This window comes from Microtus pennsylvanicus, chromosome 6 (genome assembly GCF_037038515.1).
Source record: "Microtus pennsylvanicus isolate mMicPen1 chromosome 6, mMicPen1.hap1, whole genome shotgun sequence".
NCBI classification, from domain to species: Eukaryota; Metazoa; Chordata; class Mammalia; order Rodentia; family Cricetidae; genus Microtus; species Microtus pennsylvanicus.
The window spans coordinates 124490649-124511474 of record NC_134584.1 but is presented as its reverse complement, the minus strand read 5'-3'; the positions used below and the strand labels follow the sequence as shown (position 1 = coordinate 124511474).

The 20826-nt window shown below is 49.2% G+C and overlaps 1 protein-coding gene across 6 annotated transcripts in view; it reads right to left on the bottom strand.

Annotated features, from left to right (window-relative positions):
• The window catches only part of Disc1 (DISC1 scaffold protein), a 170784-nt gene that overhangs the window by 89866 nt on the left and 60092 nt on the right, over nucleotides 1-20826 (bottom strand). For 3 of the 6 annotated variants that reach the window (XM_075977689.1, XM_075977684.1, XM_075977685.1), the window contains exons 5-7: nucleotides 17917-18037; nucleotides 14999-15234; nucleotides 2537-2591 (exon numbers count right to left, since the gene is read on the bottom strand). In XM_075977689.1, coding sequence (XP_075833804.1) covers nucleotides 2537-2591; nucleotides 14999-15234; nucleotides 17917-18037 — 412 coding nt within the window. Of the gene's footprint in view, nucleotides 1-2536; nucleotides 2592-14998; nucleotides 15235-16994; nucleotides 17182-17916; nucleotides 18038-20826 lie in introns of those variants that run through there. The other 3 variants (XM_075977688.1, XM_075977686.1, XM_075977687.1) reach the window with 3 other exon arrangements.

Here is a 20826-nt window from a genome sequence, read left to right as displayed (position 1 = left end):
GAGCCCACAGGAGACACGGGATTCTATTTCCCCCATACAATCTACATCTGGAGGGGTGCAGTCAACTTTAAATATTTGGCTTCTCTGAGATCAAACAGAAGCTACTGTCAGAATGAAAGCAGACCTCACCCAGTCCAGAAACCCTCAGCCAGTTCTCTCCCTGGCTGCTGTGGTTTATTTTCCCTCTGTGCCTGGAATCTTCCAACCTCATTCTGTGAAGCTCCAAGCACAATCAGTCGACTCTGAGCCAGCCGCCCATCCTCATGCCCACTCAATCACCTGGAGGCTCTTTCAGGAGTCCTGAGACTTGCAAGGATGTTAGAACCAAGAACTAAAAGGAAGACGTCCAGGGCACCCTCCCCTGGCTGTCTCAGTTGGTTCAGTGCTCCATGACTGGCCCCTCCCACCCTGTGGCCCGCCCATCCTCTCCATCCACCATTGTCATCTTGGGAAGTTCAAAGACTGGCCAGGTAACTCCAGGACACCAGCCAGAGCTCTCGGGTCTCATCTAACCCATGTCTAACATTCCTGATTTTAGTTAAGAGTATCTCTTAATCATAATTAGGTCAGTTTCTCCTTTGCTGAGGAAGCCCATCATTCAAGCTACACTATTAATATGAAACGGCCTTTCTAAATTTTCTGATTAAATTGCGCACTCTTTCAGTCTCTGCTGGATATAATATAATATCTACCAATCTCTAGATATCCCAATTATTTCCAACTATTTCCATCTCATTTATCCCTTAATTACCTTTGGTTTGGGTAACCCATGAGAGGCAAGAAATGTAATGAGTGTAAAAAGGTTGTATCTCACTCAGAAAATATCAGAGGGTGAGCACTCCCCGGTGTGTGTGTGTGTGTGTGTGTGTGTGTGTGTGTGTGTGTGTGTGTTGAGCCGAGCCTCAGGCCTCATGGTCACTTACCAGTCTAGAGGGGTTGGGGTTACAGTTACAATTTAGACACCCCAGGTGACCAGCCAGTTTGTTCACACAGCCTCCTAGGCTTACACATGTGCAATGTTATACACATACCCACCCCAGAAAAATCTGCAAGTCTTCTTTATTTACAAATAAAATTAGCCCCTGAGGAACTCATTAAAGAATGGAAGTTTTGCATTTATATTTTAAAATCTAAGGCACGGACTCCTTAATTTGATAGAAAAGCGAGGTCATTATAAATTGACTATAAATATCTTGGAGATAGGATGTGCAATGGTGTGAACGCTTGTGTTCCCCAATTGTGTAAATGCTTGTGTTCCCCAAAAGTCCATATGCTGAAATCTTCAGCCACAGTATGATGCTGGAGTGAGGAGGTGGGGCTCTGGGAAACAATCAGTCCTAACGGTAGAACCTTATAAAAGCATAGGTGTCCTTAGCACAGGGGCCCTGGACGATAGCGGCTCAAAAACAAAAAACAAAACAAAACAAGAGGACCTGGGCTGGATCCACGGAAACCATGTAAAAAGTTGCACATGGTGGCACAAACTCGTAATCCCAGAGCTGGAGAAGTGGAGACCAGAGAGGATCCTTGCAGCTTGCTGGCAACCAGGGTAGCCTAGTCAGTAAGCTCCAGGCCAATGAGAGACCCTATGGAAGGAGGTGGATGACGTTCCTAAATATAACATCTATGACTGTCCTCCAGGGGCATGCACACACACACATACACACTGATAATAATATAATAATATGAGACCTCAGAGAGCTCTCCTATCTTTTCCCTCTTTCCGTCATATGAGGAGCTGGAATCTGTGCCTCAGAAGAGGTCCCCACCAGAACCTGGCCATGCCAGCACCTGGCCCTCAGCCCTCCTCAGTGCTGCGTCATCAAAGCGCACAAAGACAGAGATCCCTCCCAGCGTTTAGAAAACGACAACATCCTTGAGATCTCTGATAACGGTCCTTCTAGCCCATCTCTGAGCCAGGCAAAACAGGAAACATAGCTCATTCCTCAGCCCAGGAAGCTCACGATGGATTTCAAGCATTCCAGAGTCCGACGTCTTTTCATAGACATTACTGGTTGCTGACAGGAACCCATCAGATCCTTGACCATAACACCAGATCAAAACAATCCGATGTCAGCTCTGGAAGTAAATAAGGGAAGAAAAAACAAAAACAAAACAGAAAAAGGAGCAAACACATCCAACCCTACGAACAGCTCCTGACAGCATGAGCATATTCGGGTGGAGCTTTCCGGTGAGGGCCCAGCTTTCCGATTTGTGTGTGTGTTATATGTGTGTGTATGTTCGTGTATTTGTAGGCATGTGTGTGGCGGTCAGAGGTCAACTCTGGGTGTCTTTCTCAGTTGCTCTCCACATTTCTCGTATTTCACAGAACCCCGCGTACAGCAGAGCTAGCACAAGATACATGGATTCATAGCTGTCCCCACAACATTGCTGCCACCCATGGTCACTCCCCAGCTCATCTTCCCTGCCACAGCCTGGGAAACAGCTCCACAAAGTCTGTCCTTTAGAGCCCAAGCCTTTGGTGATCTGGACGTGAAATTAGGTTAGAAGAAAATGGGAGGAGGAGTGGGCTTACCTGAGCGGTGATGTCTCTAATGGCCATGTTCAGTGATTTTGTCTTTTCCTGGAGGCTAGAAGAATTAGAACAGAATATAGGTCTTCGTGGAACCAAGGTGGAGCTCTATACATGTAAGATACTAGCCATAGGAACTTTCCATCACCTGAGGAACTGAAAAGGATCAAGAAGAAGGTGACACCTGGCTGAGTTGGCACGGCCACAGATCCTCTCTCTAAACATGCTTTACTTAGGCTGCCATTAAATCTCTGTCTTCAGGGATTGGGGAGCTGGCTCCACCAGTACAGTGATAGCCATACAAGCATGAGAACCCGGATTTGATTCCCCAAACTCACATAAATAAATTAGGCATGGTGGTAGACATTTGCAGTCCAGCACTAAGGAGACAGAGACAAGAGAATCCCTGTGCTTCGCGGTCACCCAGCCTAGCCTATATGGGGAGTTCCGGGCTCCCATATGATCTACCTTTTTATTTGCTTGCTTGTTCTGCTCTTTGACAGGGTTTCAGGAAGGTCAAGCTAACCTTAAACTCACAATACGGTGCAGGATGACCTTGAAATCGCGATCCTCGTGCCTCTGTGTCCTGGGTGCTGGGATCACAAGAGTGCAGCATGCCACTAAGCTTTTGTGGAGCTAGGGTCAAACTCAGGGCTTGCTGCATGCTATGCGGGTATCCTACCAACTGAGCTACAGCCCTAGCCCATCAGCTGGTACCCTCTTAACCAGTGACTTTCCACATACAGAACCTTTGAGAACTTCACAGTACAACAGGCTGTGCTGCTGTGGTTATTTTGTTGTATAATAAGTTTAATAGCACAATACATATTTACTAACACATCGAACAAACTAGCTCCTGAACTTACATATTAAAACAGACAGCAGGTTCTCTTCCCAGGTCTAAAGCTAAGCTGGCCTCAAGCACCTTCACCAAATGTCACAGGTCCCGAGTGAAAAGCAGGTCAGACACCACCTTTTCGAGGGTGGGCTCAGCTTGTTGCTGTGGGCTCTGCTCTAGTCTTATCCTAGCAGGAAAATGAGCTTCAACTCAGATATCTCTGTGAGAGGAGGAGGTAGTGATGCGGATAATTGAATGTATTGTTTTATATCGGATTTGATTTATATTTAATTTATTTAATTTATGCTATATTACTTTTTTCAGTAGATTTATTCTCCTAATTATGTGCTGCTCAGGCTAATATGAACATTAGTTGTATCCCCGGGGGATACACAGAGTGGAAGCAATGTTGGGGATAGCTATGAAGCCGTGTAGAATGCGCTAGCCATTTTCAAGCTATTTTTCGTTATTTCACAGAACCCAGCGTACAGCAGAGGTAGCAGAGGGTCTGTGCTGACAGGACAGGGGTGTCTGAAGTACAGAGAGCCACGCTAACTCCACCCACAGGTGATGCTGCTGACACCACACTGCAGTCCCCAGGAGCACGGATTCCCACTGGAACTACATTATATCAGTTACACATCGACAAGGGTCCCATGTTTGTCGGAGCAAAGGTTGTCGCTGTGTTTCACTAAGATGACACACTGATCGGGACAAATAAGAACCATCCCGCCGGGCGATGGTGGCACACGCCTTTAATCCCAGCACTCGGGAGGCAGAGGTAGGTGGATCTCTGTGAGTTCGAGACCAGCCTGGTCTACAGAGCTAGTTCCAGGACAGGCTCCAAAGCCACAGAGAAACCCTGTCTCGAAAAACCAAAAAAAAAATAAGAACCATCCCCTCAGATCTGGTGTGGTGATTCATGCCTGTGATCCTAGCACCTGGAAGGTGGGGGGAAGGAGGATCAGGAGTTCAAGGTCATCCTTGGCTTCCCAGCACATTCAAGGCCCGCCTGGGCCACATGAGGTACGGTCTCAATAAACAAACAAACCATGAGCTGCCCCTTCAGATCAAAGGGTGCTGCACTGGGATTCAGAAGTCATCTACCCAGAGGACCCGTTTACAGAAACTAACCTCTTCATTCACAACTGTTGATGTGGGATGCCCTTCTGTATGCTGTGAATATGTTTCATTACCACATAAAGAAGCTGCTTTGGCCTATGGCAGAGCAGAATATAGCTAGGTGGGCAATCCAAACAGATATAGGGAGAAAGAAGGCAGAGTCAGGGAGATGCCAGCAGCTGCTAACAAAGCAAGATGTGAGGTAACAAGCCACGAGCTCGTGGAAAAATAAGGAATAATAGAAATGGGTTAATTTAAGTTGTAAGAGCTAGTTAATAATAAGCCTAAGCCAATAGGTCAAACAGTTTGTAATTAATATTAAGCCTCAGGGTGGCTACTCAAGAACTGGTGGGCAGGAGAGAAACTTCCGGTTACAGACTGTCCTAGAAATGACAGAGTCTGGGCTGGGAGACGTCTGGGCTGGTGAAGAGCTTGGCACACAAGCATGAGAGCCTGAGTTTCGCACACAGAACTGGGTATTTACAAAAGCCATGGGGTGGGAAGATGATTCAGCAGTTAGGAGCATTGGTTACTCTTCCGAAAGACCCAGGTTCAATTCCTAGCATCCACATGGCAGCTTACAGCTGTCTGTAACTCCAGATTCGGGGTATTTGACACCTTCTTTTTAGCCTTCTGGACACTGCATGTATGTTGTGCATAAACATACATGAAGGCAAAACACCCACACTCATAAAGTAAAAGAAAAAGAAAATATCTTTTAAAGCCTGATGTGATGGTATATGCTTCAGGTTTAGTGAGGGGCCTAGGCTCCAACAAGAATGGAGAGAGCTACTGTGGAAAACACCTGAGGTTGTCCTCTGTCCTACACACACGCGCACACACACACGCAATCATGCAGACATGAAGAACAAGAAGAAGAAGAAGAAGAAGAAGAGGAGGAGAGGGGAAGGGTGTGAGGGAGGAGAAGGGTAGGAGAGAGGGGAAAGGTGAGAGGGAGGGGAAGGGTGAAAGGGAGGGGAAGGGTAGGAAAGAGGGAGGGGACGGGGAACTTCCTCTGCAGACGCATGGCAGAAGGTCTGCAAGTCAGAGGCCCTCAGACATCTTGATCCTAGACTTTAGCCTCCACTCCCGTACAGTGACAGCTGTCAAGTCTTCCCATCTCTGCTGTTATGGAAGCCCAAGTGAACTCACACACACAGGATCCTCAGTCTCCACTAAGATTGACCATGTATGTTGTGTTATTCAGGACCTGCACACTGGTTTGTCCAGGGGGAAAAGAGGAAGGGAGAGAGGGGCAGAGGGAAGGAAAAAGGAAGGGAGGGAAAAGGGTGAAGAGAAGAGGAAAGCGGGAGAAAGAAAGAAGAAAGGGAGGCTGGGAGAGTTGTCTGTTAGTGCTGGTGTCCTATCCCAGACCCTGCTGCCCTAGCACACAGCTTTATCCCCAGAACTGCCTGTGTGGAAGTCTGACTTTTGTACAAAGCTACGGCATGGACTGTCCTTGTCCCCAGTCTTCTCTGTCTCCTTTCTCTCCCAGTGCCCCAATCCCACGACCTTCCTTGTTTAGCAAAACTTAGTTTAAGAATGACAGACGGTTCCCAAAGCAAACAAGAGATGGCAGAAAGGGCACAGTGACAGCTGTGACAAGCATGGGGGCTACTTGGGTCTTCAGCAGAACAGAAAACGGGACTCGGTTGACATTAACAACCTTGCCAATCGCTGCTTAGTCCTTTGGCCTTCCAGAGAGGACAAGTGGGTCGGACGGTGACAAGGATACTGCTGTCGAAATGAGGCTTTATCCACTTGGCCTTTTCCCTCCTGAAACCCTTACGTCCTCACTGATAATGTCACACAGCATCAGTAGGACGCCTGGGGCACAGAGGACAGAAGTGCCCGGAATTCCTCCAGACTTGGGAGAGCTCACTGAGGCAAGACAGGGTGCCAAAAATGCATGAGGACTATTCCTTACAGCCTTGTCAGGGGCTGGCTAGCTGAGGCCTGTGCTCCTGGGACAGGCAGTGTGGTGCAGTGGACAGAGATGCATGCCAAGAGGCAGGTGTCCAATGCCCATGTGCCAGCTTCGGTGAGCACGCCCCCTCTTCTATCCACTTGGAGGACAGGGCTGAGAGCCGGGTAGTAAGGCGGACAGGACAGGCACATCTGGACTCCCGGAAGAGGATAAAGCTGTCTCCAGAAAAGTCTCCTAATACATCACCCAGATACCCAGCATGCCTGTATGACAGCAAACAAGACTTCATAGGAATCTGACAACAATCAGGAGCAGACACTTTAACTAGAGAGAAATATTCCAGCGGATGTCTGCTTTGCTGCTCAGCAAAGGAGAAGAAAGAAAAGGGTCACGGTGAACCAGCAGGGAAATGCTGACTCTTGAGCCTCCTTCTAGATGCTCTGGGCTTCACCTCTGTCTTAGTTAGGGTTTCTGATGCTGTAAAGAGACACCACGACCACGGCAACTCTTATTCATAGAAACATTTAACTAGGCAGCGGCTTATAGTTCAAAGGTGCAGTCCATTATCGTCACGGCAGGGAGCATGGCGGCATGAAGGCAGACATGATGCTGGCTACATCTTGATCAGAAGGCAATAAGAAGTAGATTGTCACACTAAGCGAAGCTTAAGCAGAAGAGAACTCAAAGCCCACCCCCACAGTGACACACTTCCTCCAACAAGGCCACACCCACAACAAATGGTGCCACTCCCTCTGTGCCTATGGTAGGCAATTACATTCAAATTACCACAACCTCCTTCCTGGTTCTTTCTCTGAACTTCAAAGTCCTTGTTTGCATCGAAAGTTGAACTAGGATCCCACACTTTGCTACCCCAAGTCTCATTGGCAAAGTCCAGCTTCTGCCAGCTCAGCAAAGTGGAGTTGGGATAACGAGTTACAGGACCATGACCATTTTTCCTTTTTTTATCTATTTGATTTTTTGAGACAGGATTTCTCTATGTATCCCTGGCTGGCCTTGAACTCACAGAGATTCACCTGCTCTGCCTCCTCGGTGCTGGGTCATGAACTCTTTTTTTTGATAAGATACAGCCATATATAAACTTTCCTCAGAATATAACAAATTGGAGAGACAGGCATACACACAAGGATTTCCCACCTTCCCTGGAGGTTTCCTGAGCTACAGGAACCAAGTAAAGGAGCCAATACTCAACTTACTGGATTTTCTAAACTCTCTTGAATTTGACAGTTTGAGTAAGGAAAAGCACACACACACATATGCACACCCATGTATAAATACACACACACACACACACACATATATACATGCACAAAGACATATGCACATGCACACACATGCACACATGTGTACACACATGGACAAATGAATACATAGACATATGAACATTACATCCACACATGTACAAACAAATATAAAAAGATATATAAACATAGGTACATATGTATGAATATAGCCATATGTGCCATAGACACATCCACACCGTCTCTCTGTGCCCGTCCTCACTGATAAACTGGCATATCTCAGGCACAGCTTGCATCTATATCCACTTCCACCAAAATTGAAGTTTTATTTGCTTTGTTAGTGTATAAGGGTGGTGTGTGTATAGTGTTCACATATGGGCACATGTGTGCAGATGCCTGTAAGGCCAGAGGCTGACATTAAATGTCTTTCTCAATCATTGTTTACCTCATGTTTTGAGACAGAATCTCACACTGACCCTAAAGAACCCCAACTTGGCTAGGCCAGTTGGCCAGTGGGCCCCTTAGAATCTCCCCTCTGCCTCTCCATGACTGGGATAACAGGTGCACACTTTAACATGGGTGCTAGGGATCCGAACTCAGGTCTTCATGTTTGCACTCAAGCACTTTCCTGACTGAGCCCCTCACACTTTATCCTCCACAGTTAGCTGAATGTTTGTTTGGCTTTTGCAGACCCTCCAGGGGCCAGTTCAACCAGGTCTTTCTCTTTCTCCAACACCTTGGATGCACAGGGTTACATTAAAATTCTTCCTTCTAGTTTCCCATCATTATCACCCTGAGAAATGTTTAGCTGTTGATTTAAGAGGCTGGCCTGAACTTGTCTTCAAGCTTTGATCTGAAGCGCTGGGGCAGTGTGGAGTCCAGGGAATTACCCAGCAGAAAGCCAGGCATCTCTGCTGGGGTGGAGAGGTCCTTAGACATCACTCTGAAGATCCCAGGCTTGAAACGGCTCTTCTATGGCTGCTGATTGACCATCAGTTGGGATACCTTGGAGCCAGACAACTTCCGGATTCCTTCAGTTGCTGTGGGGCCGTCTGGTCTCACGTGCATTGGTTCTCATTCGGTTAACCTGTTTTATCTTTATTTCTCCTTCCCTAACTCCCTGCCCATTTGAGAAAGTTAAGGAACCTTCAGGAGGTGGCGCCGTGCAGAAGGCTAGGCTCTCAGGGTTATGGCCTCACCCCGCTTCTTACTCCCATTCTCAGCCTCCTATGTGCAGCTGGAACGTGATGGGCCAGCTTCCTGCTCCTGCCTGATTCCCTTCTTCCCTGCCATGCTGAACTCCACCCTTCTGGGATCATAAGCTAATGCCCTCATTTTCCTCTGAGCCGCTTTTGTTACGGCATTTATCACGGCAGCGGGAAAGTCATCACAACGGTTCCCAGCACTACGTGTTCTCCCTCGCGGGAGTCATAATTTCTCGGTACTAAGGTCACCACATTTACTTTCGTGGCAGGTGTTTGCCTACCTCGTGAGTTCTTAGAAAGCAAGGTGTCTGAGAATATGACGGAGGAAGACAGGAGGGAGACGGGAGAGGGAGGAGAGGAGGAAGAGAGAGGAAGGTTGGGAGGACAGAGAGTCTCATCGAACATAGTCTTGGCATCGAGAAACCTCATCTTCCTCCGGGTGAGTTCAGATGCTTTCACAGTCCAGAGGTCATTGTCCGTGACAACCAGTCAACTGAGAAGCAGGGGCAGAGAATCCAAAGAGAGCCCAGAAGTGAAGGTTAAACAACACCCACCACCCCCAGAAATGGGGCACAGATTGGAGACGGCTTCTTGGCTGAGGGCTGCCTTGGCATACTGCCCGATTTGACAGGTAGGTGGCCCTGCCACCATCCTTTGGGGACAGCAATGGGCAGTTCCTGCATTGGCAGTTTCCACACACCCTTCTCGGGGATTCTCTGCCATATCTCCCTGATTCAGAGGTTGGTCTTCCAAAGCCAGCCTTGTTGCCACCCTGGGTCTCCCCATTCTGATAGGATATGAATTTGAGGAACAGAAGATGACCAATTCTGTTTCCAGTCAGTTGTGACCTGCTGACTTTGACGAATTTGAATCTCACTGCAAGAAGCCCTAGCCCGGTGTGATGGGGATGCCAAGGTGCCCTGTGCAGCACCCACCCCCAGATCACTGTCTCACCTCAGAGCCTCTGGGCCATCAGCTAAGGAGGAAAGAGCCACAGCAGGCCTGGCCTCTGCCTTCCCAGCCCAGCTGTACTATGGAAGCGTCCAAACCCCCACAAGCGAAACCCAGCCAGGTTTCCGATAAGCGGGGATTGGAGTGTTTCACAGTTTACGCCAACAGTTTGTAAAAAGATGCGACATGTTTCTTCCAAATGCACAGCTAGACAGGTCATCCGTGATCTGCCAGAATGCATTTCACACGGAGCACACAAAGTCCCGGCAGCTGAATGGCAAAGAACTCAGCCACAGACCAACGTCAGCAGCCAGGCATCCCTGCAGAATGCCAGAAAGCCTCGCACCAGCCTGCTGCTGTTGTTATTACTACGATTACCCTCGTCTCAATGTACAGGGAGCCAGATGCACGCTAGACAAGGTCCCAGGCTGCCCTCCCCTGGAGCGTGAAGCACAGCCGGGGAGGTACAGCTGGCAGCACTGGAGAGCAATGAGCTCGAATCACCACACCCCTCCTCCCCATTCCTAGTAGGTGGAACACGCATGCACAGATGCAGCCCCCAGAAAACGGGAAACTGTCACCTCAGGCTTTGATCCCCTTTTCTTTGCCATCCCTGTTCCCCTGCACATCCCAGCCCCATTACCAACAGAGTTAAGGGAGCCAGCCTGGGATGGAACAAATGTCAGGTTCCTTCCAGACACCTGCATCAGAGGAGGTATGAGGAGCAAAGGCAAGTGCAGAGGCTGGAGAGATGAGTCTGGGGGAGGGGGGATTAGGGACCCCTGCTTCTCTCGCAACTGCCTGCAACTCCAGTCCCAAGAATCCAATACCCTCTTCTGTGGGCACCAGGCACAGATGTGGCACAGGATATACGTGCAGGCAAAACAGTCATACAGATAAAATAAATCAAATGCATCTTTTAAAAAATTGTAAGACACCTCTGAGCTTGATTTCAAGCCCAGGGTTGAGATGTCAAGTAAGACCCTAGCTCTTTTTAAATTTAACTTTTACTTAGCACATGGTATTTTCATCCATGCCTAGCGTTAGTCGTTCCTCCCCACCCCAGTTTGTTCCTCGTGACCCCCCATCTTATAAATGAACTTGCAGGGATGAAGATACTCCAAGGAGACACTTGTGTGTCTTCCTTTGGCCATCAGATTTTGGCTATCAGCAGTCTCATACTGGATAAGGAGAAAGTTGAAGCCAGCCAGAGGTGTCCCCTGGAAAGATGTCATGCAGTTCTGACAACCTGTCAGACCGCCCACAGGACAAGTTGGAGTTGGGAACCAACAGGGCAGCGATGGGCTGGACCACACGGTGACCAGCGCTGTTTAGCTACGCACACTCTTGCCCTCTATGAGCCTAAACCTCCTGTCAGGACCCTGACAATGAGCTTGAGGGGTCACTGCACTTCCCTGTTCTTCTTCCCAGCAGGACCACATCGACCAAACCCCTCTCTCTGCTTTCGTTATCATCTGTCTCTCTAACTGCCCTACTGAAGACCGGTGCTCAGCTGCCAAGGCCCACACTCTGACCCTAACAATTCCAGTAAGATTCTCCCCGCCCCGCCCCCTTCCACTCCCACCCCCTCCTTCCATTTCCATCCCGTTAAGTTTGGGTGAGGGGCTGACAGGGTCCTGCCAGTCCACAGCAGTCTCAGACTGCACTGAAGGAAATAGCATGCCCCCAACCAAGATCCCTTGAATCTGCAGTCCCCTAACAAACTCCCCAGTGCCTGATTCCTGGAGAATGGCAGGTGTCATAAATCTTATTTCCCCAAAGGAAGTCTACAGGGCTAAGTTATCAGACTCCAGGATATTGGAGAGCCAAAGGTGCCACATGCTACCCGATAACACCCATGAATGAAATAAACTCCTGCCCCTCGCATTCCTGGGCTCACCCATTCCTTCCCTCCCGCTGCCACCCAGGAATTAGCTTCTGCCTGGCTGTGGGTCTGTGCTGTAGATTGTGTGATATTCCTCGCCTTCCTCTGAGACCCACAGAAGGGTACGCATGCTGCCACCTGGGCTCAGAGTCTCTCCAAGCCCCTGCCATGCTGCCGTCTGTCTAGGTCTAAAGGATCTACGACCCTAAGGGACAATCACCTTCCCTGTGTCACCTAGACTTTATCGCCCTCTCCACACCCGTTCCTGAAAGTCTTGTTTGCCCTCTCATGGGCCCCTTTCCAGTGTCCTGACCTCTGCCCACTCACTCCCACATAAATATGCATATCTGAAAATTAGAAGTTGGAATCCACGTATAAGAGAGAACACGTGGGGTTTGTCTTTCCGGAGCATCATGTGATGTAATGTCTTCCAGTTCTTTCCATTTCCCTACACATCTTAAATTTTCATTTTTCTTTACAGCCAAATAAAACCCCATTGTCTATGTGCCACTCCTCAGCCGGTGGACACTCAGGCTTAGTTCTTCCTTGCCCCAGCTTCTGTCGACAGCGGCCATGGTCACGGACGTGCAAGTATCTCTGTGGGAGGAGGCGGTCTTCGGGTAGATGCCTAGGAGTGACATAGCGAGGTTACTTGGGCTTCTATATTTAGTGTCTTGAGAAGCCTCCACGCTGATTTCCACATCAGCTGTTCCATTTTGCGCTTCCTCCAGCAGCGAACGCGGGCTCTGTTTTCTCCACAACCTCATCAGCGTTGGTCGCCATCTGTCCGCAATGAGCCTGGTATTTTACATGGCTTCTGTGTTTCTGTGTCCTGTAAACTTCCTGGCTGCTGACTGACTTCCTGGCCATCGTCCTGGTGCTTTCGGCTACTGGCCACCAATGGACGGTAGGGGAGAGTCTGTTTCTTAGAGGTGAGGTCTCCCTTGGGTTCCCCTGCTCTAGTTGGTGACCTCATACCTATGTGTATATAGGCAGAAATTACTGGATTTAGTGAATTATTTAAAAAGGACATGAAGAAGACTTTGGAAGGGGCCCAGGAGGAGCTGGAGGGGACAAGACAAGGGTAGATATGATCAAAATGCATTGCATACACTATGAAATTCTCAAAGTGTGATATATATATATATTTGAGACAGGGTTTCTCTGTGGTTTTGGAGCCTGTCCTGGAACTAGCTCTTGTAGACCAGGCTGGCCACGAACTCACAGAGATCTGTCTGCCTCTGCCTCTGCCTCCTGAGTGCTGGGATTAAAGCCACCGGGCTCAAAGAATATCTTTTAAAGCACTAGATGCCCATCAGGCCTTGGTCAGCCTTTGCCAGCAGAGGTCCCCTGAGTAGCAGTCTCAGGATGCCCCTGTTCTTAAGGAGTGCCCATGTAAGACCTGACCTGGTTCATCCACGGAAGGACCCTCTCCTTGGTCACCCTTGCTTGATGCCAGGAAGCACCTTGAGTCTGCAGCTGGCTTCCATAGATGCTGTCTAGTTTGTGGGTGGTAACAGCTGCCATGTTGTTCTAACCATGTGTGGTGATGAACCCCAGAACTCATGAGGTGGAAAGGGGAGGATTGCCTCAAGTTTGAGGCTAGCTGAGACTAGAAAGTCCCCCGAAATAGTGCCATTTATCAGTCCCCAAGTCAGCCAGGAATCCCAGGATAAGGATCCCCCCAGGCATGGAGCACAGAGACCCAGAAGAGCCCTGAGCCCTGATAGACACCCCTGTCTGTGCCCAGGCACCTCTTTCCCACGTGTGTAAGTGTGTCTTCCCTGCGTCTCCAGAATGAGATTTAAACCCCTGAAGAGCAAGAGGTAGATTAGATCATGGAGGAGGTAGAAACAGGAGGGTTCCAAGTTCAAGGCTAGCCTGAGCTACACAGGGAACTAGAAGCCAGCCTGAGGTACACAGTGAGACCCTGTCTCATAAATAAACAAACAAATAATTAATAACCTAGTAGATGTGCATGTGTGTGTTTCACAAGCTCTCCACAAGGTAAAACACGGGAAAGACCCACGTTGTGATAGCTGAGACCCACGTGTGAGAAAGCAGAAATGGTGGTCTGTTTTTCTCTCCTACTAACACTGTGGGCAAATTATCCATCTTTTTAATTATTAACGTTCTTAAATTTCCTTTCCCTATCTGTAAAACAGACAGCATAATAGATGCAACCCACAAGGTGACAACACTCTGCCCAGCACCAGGCATTGCTGATGGCTGAGCCAGCAACAGCAGCAACACAAGCTCATCCATCCCTATGGCCCTGATAAAAACTCACTCATCCCTATGGCCCTGATAAAAACTCACTCATCCCTATGGCCCCGATAAAAACTGCCCTCTTGGTTTGCGTGTTCCTTTGTTTGTATTTGATTTTTGTTTTGTTTTGTTTTTCGTTGATTTTGGTTTTTTGGTTTAGGAGTTTTTATTTGTTTGTTTTTGGTTGTGTGTGTGTGTGTGTGTGTGTGTGTGTGTGTGTGTGAGAGAGAGAGAGAGAGAGAGAGAGACAGAGAGAGAGAGAGAGAGAGAGAGAGAGACAGAGAAAGAGAGAGATCTTCCTCAATCACATTTATCTCATTTTTATAATATAGGATCACTGAACCTAGAGCTCACCAATTCAGCTAAACTGGCTGGCCAGCAAGCCTTAGGGATCCTCCTGAGTCTGCACCCCCAGAAATGGGGTTACACTACACCCAGATTTCTATGTGGGTTCTGGGGATCCAAGATAAGGTCCTTATGTTTGGGCGGTAAATACTTTTGTAACGGAAGTCTCCCCAGCCCAGGTAATACTCTTCCAATGCCATGCCCTATCCTCCAGGTCACACTTGTCCTTCAATGCCATGCCCTGTCCCCCAGGTCACAACTCTTCCAATGTCACACCCTATCTCTTAGAAGTGGAATCTGTCTCTCTCCAGATAATTGTCTTCAGCAAAAGCCAATGTCAAAAATCTCTCTTGAATTGACCCCAAAGGTGGGAGGGAGGGGGAAGGAAAACCAAGCCAGCCCCTTGGAATGATGGAAACTGCCTATTGGAGAGGGGGCAGTGCTGGCAGCTGGGGATTGGGTGGACTGGGTGCTAAATAGCTCCCGGTGCTCAGAACTGAGTCCCTCCACACACAAACCACAGCGAAGAATCTTATATCAAAACACCTCCAGCACTCACACTAAGCAAACAGGATGTCTGAGAAGCACCTGTGGACAATGAACAACAACATTGTCTCAATGAACGGGCGAAAGAGTTGGAAAACCGGCTAGAAAGTCACCAGTACCTCCTGAGGGCTTCAGGCGGCTCCACGCGGAGAGGAGCCTGGGCGGCAGAGGTCAGCGTCTCTCCCAAGGCCTTGCTGATTTCCTGCAGCTGGCCTGGAGAGAGCTGGGCCACCAGTGGCATCAAGTCACAGCCCTGCCACTGGAGCAGTGTCTCCTGCTCCTCCAGCTCTCGGCTCAGCTGTTGCTCTTTCGCTTCCAGCGCAGACATCCTTGACTGGAAAGTTTCCATTTCCTTCTGCAGAGAATGGGGGAACAGATTTCATCCATTAACCCTGCTCTGCCGATAATGACTTGGTTAACTGAGAACAGGCCATATGCACCACGGTCGCGAAGCCCCCCCACCCCTTTTCAAGGCAGGCAAATTCCAGAAGTTTGCTGAACTGGAAAAATCGTGCCAGCTTTATGTTTCTGGTGAGCTGGCAGGAAGAAAAACATCCCCTTCTTCCCAAGCTTTAAATACAGACAGGCGCTAGCCAAGGTTTTGACCTGAGAGAACCCAGCAAATGATAGATCCCTGGATGTGCTTCTGGTGGACAAATGAAGGCTCTAGCCGCTCATACCAAACTCTGCGACACAAGCTCCCCAGGAGAGGAAAGGCAGCCTGCTCCGAACACAAGAACTTAGGATGCACAGAACAATAGGATCCTTTGCATGTGTGGTCAACAGGACTGAGAGGCCAAGATGCTGCCAAGTCACAGAGTCTGGTGTCCTTCAGAACGCTGGCCAGTTTACTTCCCAGGATTGTGAGATGTCAAGTGTCTGCCATGCAGGCATGAAGATCTAGTTCTGACATCCAGAACCCATGCAAAAGCTGGGGACCCACAGAATGAATGAATCTGCAACCCCAACATGGGGTGGGGGGAGGCAGAAGACAGGAGGGTGTCAGGGACTTGCTAGCCAGCTAGTCCAGCCCAATCAGTGAAGTCTAGATTCAATGAGAAACCCTGTGTCAAAAAACAAGGTCAAGGGAGATTGGAGTAGATATCAAATATCAACCTCTGTCCTTCACATACGTGTGCACACACATGCACCTGTGCCCACATTCAAACACACACATGCATATTTCACACACACACACACACAATCACACACACACACACATAATTACACACACACATAATTTGCCCTAATTTATTAAGCTGGAATCTAAATTAATCCAGAACCATCATCTGTCTCCAGGCCAAGGAATAAACAAGCAGCAGGTAATTGAACACAGTGTGAGCTCAGGGCTGGGCAGATAGCCATCTCGCTGCTGCGTAGGAGTCCGAACGTAACCGAATGTAATGCCAGACTCTGCTAATGGACACGCCCCCTGTTCCCTCGCTGTTCCTAGCTGATAAGAGCACAGCCTGATATCTCCCTATCTCCTGAATGTTCTCTCCACCCACAGCGCAGATTCTCCACAGCTTCTAACTCCTGCACCCACCCAGAAAAGACACAGAGAGATGCACTAACCCTCCCCGAGCTCAGCAAAGGCTCTCAACCGACCACTCTGCGTCCCCCTCTGGCTCCCACCCTCTTCGTTGCTCTCATTTTTGTTTGCTTTTGGCTTCTGTTTCTTAGAGACAACATCTCACCCCGTCGCTAGCCCAGACTCGTCTTTTAACCCGAGCTTGAACGTACAGTGACACTTTCACCTCAGCCTCTCTATTCTGAGAAGACAGGCTCAAGTTTTTATAAACTGTAGTGAAAAGGGACCTAACAAAAGACATAGCTTCTCTACCATTCTGCATGCACAGTTCAGTAAGATTAGGCACACACACACACACCATGCAAACGTCCCCACCATCCAGCCACAACACTGTCTCCATTAAACACTAACTCTCCATCCCCCCGCCACTCCCACCCCATCCCCACCCCTATTCCCACCAATCTACTTTCCTACTGGAGTATTTCTTCCAAGTACAATCTTACAGGACCTGTGCCAGAACACACTGCCCTCCACATTCACCCAGTGATGGGCACTTGGGCAGTCTTCAGCTATAATAACTCGGATGTTTCTAGTCTGTGCTTTCGTGTATTTCCAGGTGTGTAACCGCTGTGGTATCGCTGGGTCCTAAGAATTCTATTTGTAAGTTCTGGAGGAACTGCAAACCATTCTCTGTGATGATCCTACATCTTCTTCTTCTTTTTTTTTTTTAATGTTCGCATGCATGTGGTTACGTGTGAGTGGGATCCATGCCTGTGGGTGGGGGGTGCATGTAGAGGATCAAATTCAATGTTAAAGATCATATTTGATGGCTTTTCCACTTTATTCATTGAGGATCTCCCATGAACCCCTGATGCTGTTAGTCAGTGCTTCTCGGGGATCCCAGGTCCTGCTCCAGGCTCTAGGCTCAGGCAGTCCCACACCCCGCTACTTCTTGGCCCCTGCCCCAGGACTATTTCCAGAACTTCTGGAACCCCTTCCTGGCTCTGGTCTCACCTTGGATGCTCATTCAGCATTCTAACCTTGGACACTTCTTGGCCAGATGTCAGCACTGCTCCGTGCCATGTGTACATGTATGTGTGCATGGCTTCCACACAACCGCTGGTCATCCCAGGTGCAGCCTCGTGCTCAACCAGATGTAAATCCCTTGACAGTTGCTTCCCAGAGTCCACCATGGTAGGAATTCCCACAAAGCATGCCCAGAGCACAAACCTCTCCCTATCCCTCAAAAGGAAGCTTCTACGGGGCAAATAATGAGAGGAGACACTGACTGCCACAGTCAGAGAGCAGAGCCAGAAAGTCCTGAGGCCCATAATGCCGTGCAGCTGCAACCCTGTCATGTGCAGAAGAGTTCCTCTACGCCCTCTGGCCGCTCCCTTAGCTCTGCTTTGAGCCCTCACACTTCAACAAAGCAAAACCCGCTTCGCGCACCTGACTTACATAGATAAGGAAGGGGCTGCTACCTCTCTGGAAGACTCTACTGCTCACCTGCAATTGCTGTTTCTCTTGAATGAGCCAGTCCCGCCTGGTGATGGATGCAGGTAGGCCGCCTTGGGCAGTGGTCCTAGGCCCTTCTTCATGTGGAGCCTCTGAGTCATCGCTGCCAGACCTTCAAACAACAGATATGCATCGGTACAGATGTTGTGAAATATTAATTTAATACTGTTACATTTGTTTGTTCTATGGAATATTTGTTTAATGATGTGAAGATGTGTTTCATTCTTTTATGTTGTATTTGTATAACTCTGTGAAGTTGTGATGCTTTACCCATCTAAAACACAAGATTGGTCTAATAAAGAGCTGAATGGCCAATAGCTAGGCCGGAGAGGGATAGGTGGAGCTGGCAGGCAGACAGAATAAATAGGAGGAGAAATCTGGGAAGGGAGGATCAAGGAAGGAGAGGAGGACATCAGGGGCTACCCAGCTTCACAGCAAGCCATGGAGTAAGAAGCAAAGAAAGGTATACAGAAACGGAGAAAAGGAAAAGCCCAGAGGAAAAGATAGAAGGGATAATTTAAGAAAAGCTAACTAGAAACAAGCCAAGTTAAGGCCGGCCATTTATAAGTAATAATGAAGCCTCCATGGTGGACCCCTGAAAGGCAAGGAGTAAAGACAGAAAAACAACCAGCTACATACAGGTGTGGCGGACAGACAGACAAACTCAGGCCTACATACAGGTGTGGCAGACAGACAGACATCCTCAGGCCTACATACAGGTGTGGCAGACAGACAGACATCCTCAGGCCTACATACAGGTGTGGCAGACAGACAGACACCGCAGGCCTACATGTACTTAAAGAGTACGTACATGTAGTACGTAAGAGACAGCACAAAGCTTCCCCAGTCATGGGTCATCCAGGAGCTCACAGGGATGAAGTCCCTAATGTCCATTTCTGCTTCAATACAATCTGCCAGGATAACTCATATTGTCATGGTTTTCCTTCTGTTGTGTGATAAAACACTCAGACCAAAAAGCAACAGAGAGGAGGAAATAATTTATTTCCACTTCCACCCTTCCACCCGCAGTAGTCTGCTTTCTTATAGAACCCAGGACCACCAGCCCTGGGGTGGCCATGCCCACAGTGGGCTGAGCCCTCCCCCAACAATCACTAATGCCCTACTGACTGACTGGTCTGCAGCCCAACCCTATGGAGGTATTTTCTCAGCTAGGCTCCCCCTCTCCAATGGCTCTAACTGTGTCAAGGTGACACAACCAGCCAGCACGTCACCTTTCCAAGACACCCCAGGCCGTATACTTCCCAGAAAGTTCAGAAAACTGTTCCCCCTCTATCCACCCCACTCTCCCCCGTGGAGAAGTCCCCTGTGGGGCCTTTCCCAGGACCGCACAGAACGGGAAGAACGCAGTTCACGGAGGTCAAGGTCACAGTGAGAACTTGGATTTGTGTTTCTCAGTTTGTGTCTTTGAACTAACCCAACCCTCTGAACCTCACCATCCCCCTCATACTGGAATACCTAGAGGAGGCAGTAAGACGCCCTGTCCTTGGGACATTTGCTGGAGACCTCCAGCATCCTAACCTGGGCACCAGTAAAGTGACCACTGGACCTGCCTGGTGGACACACTCCTACTGAAGATGGACAGGAATATGAAGATGGCGATGGTACAACAAGCCTCTTCCCTGTACCACGGTCAGCATCCGACAGCTGTCAAAAGAGGATGCAGGCCCTTTCCTGGGCTCTGGGCTGCTGCATGCCCTCCCAGCTTGACTGTGAGTCTCGGCGGGAGATGTCGCTCCTCTTGTGCTGACGTCCCGGTGCCTATCATTGAGTCGGGACTCAGCAGATACCTGCTGGGTGGCGTAATGAGCTCCTAGCCTTGGAAATGAGGAAGTCATTTCCATCCCGTCTCCTGCTGCATTCACTCACTTATTTCCCAATGTGCTTGGCGGATGCTGATATTAGAGTCCCTTCAATTTGTTGAGTCGATGCCATCTGGGTCGAGGTGGGAGCCAGTGTAGGAAGCCAATGCAGAATTGAGAAATCAGCCGCAGAGAGGAGGGAGCTACAGGTGCAGAGCTGGGTGCCAACTCTGCGCATGACGGTTAGGCACATCCATTACTAAACCCATAAGACGAGCCCCTGTGCCTAAGCAAACCCCTCTGTCTGTCTCCCACACTCCAACTCTGCGCATGACGGTTAGGCACATCCATTACTTAAACCATAAGACGAGCCCCTGTGCCTAAGCAAACCCCTCTGTCTGTCTCCCACACTCCAACTCCAGGGATGGAGAAGAGATCCATGGAGAGCCAGGAGCGGCCCCAGGACACGTCGCTCAGTTAGGAAGCAGGGACGGGTTTCCATCTTCCATGTGTTTCGGTCCCCAGAGTCCCCCTCTGCTACATAACTCTTTTCTTCATGTTTGTGAAGTCTCAATATGTGATCCCTCATGGCAGAGCGAATTGGCATTGCTGCTGTAAACTAATCAGGATGTAAAATGAGCAGACCCCTCCGGGGAAGATAAAGACCCACAGCAGGGATGTTGGTGCTTGGTGCTAGTGGGGACCCAGGTGGGGGGTCTCTAAGATCTAAGATATTACTCTCAGCCTCAGGGGTTCAGACCGGTGCCCACTAGGACCAGCCCAGGCATGGGGAAATCTTCCTCTTTCTGTCTGGTTTCCTTCCCATCAATCACTGAAGGAATGAACCCCACCTGTAAAGCCTGATCGTGAGCCACAGAGAAAAGCACAGCGGCAAAGTGCAGAGGCGACATCTCTGTTCCCTGAGAGCGTCTTGTGAGTTTCCCTTCTGTGCCCTGGGTACTCGTTCAGATCTGAGGGTCACTGGGCCCTGTGATGCTGCAGTCGGCCGTGGTACCCACTTGAAATCAAAGGCTCGTATGCTCAAGAGGGAAGACAGGAAAAGCAGGCCCTGCCGGGCGTC